The 4,135-nt window shown below is 43.3% G+C and overlaps 1 protein-coding gene across 1 annotated transcript in view; it reads left to right on the top strand.

The window, feature by feature from the left end:
- Positions 1-1,176: 1,176 nt before the first annotated feature.
- Positions 1,177-4,135, top strand: part of LOC109485216 — a 3,540-nt gene continuing 581 nt past the window's right edge. The window contains exons 1-3 of the mRNA XM_019788661.1: positions 1,177-1,245; positions 1,804-1,874; positions 2,697-3,191. Coding sequence (XP_019644220.1) covers positions 1,177-1,245; positions 1,804-1,874; positions 2,697-3,191 — 635 coding nt within the window. The remainder of the gene's footprint in view (positions 1,246-1,803; positions 1,875-2,696; positions 3,192-4,135) is intronic.

Genomic DNA, 4,135 nt, shown 5'->3' with positions numbered 1-4,135 from the left:
AAAGGCTTGCTTGTTAATCTGTGTCACCTCATTCAATTTGTGTCCTAACATTTGTCGTCTCTTAGTATATTTCTAATCTAGGCATCTTGTTTTTTAGGGCCCTTCTTGTTTTTTTTCGCCCTCTCGCATTAGATTTAGGGTCTCCAAAGGACGTCATCCATCAAATTTACTTGGTGTGGCCTTACGTTATGAGCAAGGTCCTGGAGAGCACTGCAATTCAGACCGTTCAGGGGATGACGTCACATGCCCTTGGTTGAGATTTCCGGCCCCTTATATCGTTTATTGTTAAGGATGGCTTCCAGTCTATAGTTATAAAAGGTGGTGCAGGAAAAAATATCGTCTGCAACGGACAAAATTCTGATGCAACATTGACAAAACATCCAACGGAAATCGTGGTTTCGCGCAGGCGCTGTACGTTCTGCCGACGTGCGCTCCTAAAATCCATTCTGAAGTTCTGTCGAGTAGTGGTAGCAAGACGGAGATTACCGAAGTGCTTCCGTCTTGCAGTTTGGAGTCATTACTTCGTCGTTACGAAGATTGTCGAAGCTAGGAGCTCGAGAGCTCGCCAGAGGATATAGGCACGACGTGATTGGTCGTAAATATGACGGTAAGGCCACAGCAAGTAAATTTTATGGATGACATCCTCAACAGATTCCAAATTTAATGCGAGCGGGCGAAAAAAAAACAAAGCGGGCCGAAAAAAACAAGGTTCTTACATTTTGAAACTTTGACTCAATCATTGTACAAATGGTTTTGATTCAATGGGAACATGACATATACACAGCCAGCATCACATATCACTGTATCAAAGTAAGAAACAAAACATAAAATCAGAGCCTTGTCTTGTCTCCTCTCTTTATTGTTATCTGCCATCCACCTTCCGGCATGACAACAGACATCTTGGCCTATTTTCGGCATGGTGATCACTGTCAGAAGGCAACAAAATTTCTTGTTTTTTTCCCAAAATCAGGCAAAAATTAATGCGCGCGCTGATGTCATCCATAAAAATTACTTGCTGTGGCCTTACGGGGATTGTCAAAGCCAGGAGCTCAAAGGCACGACGTGATTGGTCGTAAATATGACGGTAAGTTAGATAGTGGGCGTGGCGTCGGTTGCCAGGAGAAAACACACGGCAGTGTACCGGCGTACGTGTGCGTAGTTGGAGTAGCACTACGCATGGTCAACATGTCACGTCTCACCGGTCCATGGGTTCCTCTGTTGCTGTGCTTTTCTGCCTTACAGAAGGTAAAGTGAACCTCGCGTTCATTTACTTGTAGAGCAAAACGCTGTGATCGTATTCCGTTTTATAGTTGATTTTATAAAAGTTTGAACGAAAAAAAAAACAGTTGTGTCCTTGTCAGATACAAGAATGGCGTCGAATCCACCATCAGCACCGGTAATATAGCACAGAATTTGAAAAGCGTCATACAATCAAGTATAACGTTTTCAATGGTGAACATCACAAATCTGCATTATCTATAGCGTCTACGGGCGGTGTCTGTTAAAAACATTGGTGCATCCGCAAATTTTCCGTTTTTAAAATTCTGTATTCCTTCTGTTGTATATTTAGAAACGCGAATAGATGTACATTTATACATTTACGATTTTCTCGGTTTCATTTGAAAAAATTTTGATGTATATTTAACTACTATCAAAGCCCAAACCTTACAGAATATGATTTTGAATAATCTAATCATTCACTTTCGTAACTCTAAGAGAATCTCCCGATTTATCCACATGGTTATATACTACATACAACATAAAACTTTCCCCATTCATACTCGATGTTTTATATTTCAACAGATGAGCTATGCCAGATGGGAAGCAGAGTACATCTCTTACGCGGCGCCTACGGATACAATCATTCGCTTTCGGTAAGTCGTCAATGGCAATTGTAGCTATCCTAACAATCCTGACAACATGCACGTACAGAAACTATTAGGTTTCCCTCGGCTTTAAGTGCAATAGCTTAATTGGTAGAGTGCTCGCTTTGTAACCGGGAGGTCGTGAGTTCAAACCCCGGTCGGGTCATACCAAAGACTTTAAAAATGGTACACACTTCTTTCTCTGCTTAGCACTCAGCACATAAGAGAAAGAGTGTGGGAAGGTCAAACACACAGCACTACCAGCGGACTAGCCCCCTGCTGTAGTGCATTGCACAATTGTGTGTCGCCCAAGGGCTACAGAAATGGAGATGGGCACCACCCTACGCTCGGGCAAGAGCACGGGAGACCTTCTTCCTTCTTCTTCGGCTTTAAGTGAGAATTGGCATTTAATCTAAAGGACAACGCTAACAATCGACATTATCAATCCAATTCTGGTGAGGATGGTGACTTCTGATTTGTGATTCAATATGTACATGTATTATCATATAGCCAGGTGGCGTTGACCAATCAGAAGCCCCCATTCCATATTAATTATGACGCCATAATGTCACAGTTAGCATGATACAGGTATTGCCAGGTGTGTTTTATTTTCACAAGTGTGCTTTGTTGCACAATAAAGCACGGCCCGGAACAAACCATTTGCAGGGGAGTTGACTCTTTTTGCTAACATTTGTAGCACGTTTCCTTGTTGCGTCGCTTCGCTCACTCGGTGGCTTCATTCGGTGGTTATAGCAACTGCCAAGGCTTTGTCACACCATATTCACCTCGGGGCGGGTCATTAACCCTTAATTCTCTACTTGTTTTTTTTAGAGTTGGAAAATTGGTTCCAGTCTACGACCATTCTGATGATGAACACACGGCGCGCCCTGCCACCACTCCTTCCCGTGACGACTTCCAATCCTGTCAATCAGAGATGGAGTGGCCTCTGATTGGTTCGTCTTGGTCCGGGTGGGCGTGTCAGGACCATCCCCAAGAACAAGAGTCCCTCCCCTTGTCTCCCCTCAACGTCTTGTCTCCCCTGGTCCAACTCATCCTAGACTATGCTTATCCGCGTCTGCCACCAATGAAACCAACTGAATCAAACAGACAGATAGAAAAAGACACTATATTACAGGCGTCGGTCATCTCTACAGGTACATCAAGTTCAACAGGTGAGGTGTCGCCCACCGAACCAATCGAGAAATACAGGCGGTGGGATGGCGGGGAACGGCCGCGATGCTCCTGTCATCGCTCCTGCTTCAAACGCTTCCGCCTCGCTGCAGAACAGCGAACAGCGGTACCGGTTCGGCAAGACAAGCGAATGCGGTAAGTACATATTGTGGTAATACATCCGTGTGTCACGCTCTTGTTATGTTTACCGAAGGAAAACATATTGTTTTTACTCAGTTTCTTCCTCTTCTGTTCCAAACACTAACCTCTGACCTGGCCAATGACATGATTTGTTGACGTCTGTCACCATGGTAACTGGTGTTGGGTTACATAATGTTGCAATTTCATGGTCTGCTCTACTCCTGTCACCATATACTCGTAGTACGAGGTACATGTATGTGAATGTGTTTGAGTAAAAATTAACAGGGCAGACCATGTCCGAAGATAAACATTATGCATTTGCTTTGCAAATGTTACTTTTCTAGTTAATCATTCTTCATTCATGCCCTTAATCTTATGTCTATGAGTAACGGATACGTCTCCTCAAGGACATTATAATGTCCTTGGCCTCCTAGTCAGAAACCAATCATTCTAGCACCAACCAACAACACATCATCCTCACGAGGACAAGTGTGAAAGTCAAGATAGAATCATTATCATACTGCCAAATGAATACTTTATTGCCCAATCCTTTCACCATTTTAAAGACTACGTTTCTACTAAGATCACCAAACCGACTCATTATGCAGAACGTGGGACAATTTATTATCCACTGGCTTCAAATAGAAGTCAAACCTCATAATAGCAAGCCTAATAGTAGTATAAGTTGAACAGACAGTAGTTGTATGTTTCCTATTGCTTTACATTTCTTTCTTTGATACCGTATATACAATTAGCCTTCGGGCATGACGAATACAGTAATACAAAACCCTAGATCTGTGAGTCTTAGACGATTTTAGAAGAACAAATGTCACGAAGTCTCACTAGCCTCCTTCGCAGTCTTGTTGGGCGTCGGCGTTATTTTTTTTCTATGAGCGGCCGACGCGAGTAAAATACATGCCGCCGCGAGGGACGATTTGCTGCCGAGGGAGTTTTTGCCG

The sequence above is a fragment of the Branchiostoma belcheri genome, unplaced genomic scaffold (genome assembly GCF_001625305.1).
Source record: "Branchiostoma belcheri isolate BF01 breed outbred unplaced genomic scaffold, Haploidv18h27 scaffold737, whole genome shotgun sequence".
NCBI lineage: Eukaryota > Metazoa > Chordata > Leptocardii > Amphioxiformes > Branchiostomatidae > Branchiostoma > Branchiostoma belcheri.
The sequence above is the reverse complement of the archived record's forward strand: the minus strand, read 5'-3'. Positions and strand labels throughout refer to the sequence as shown.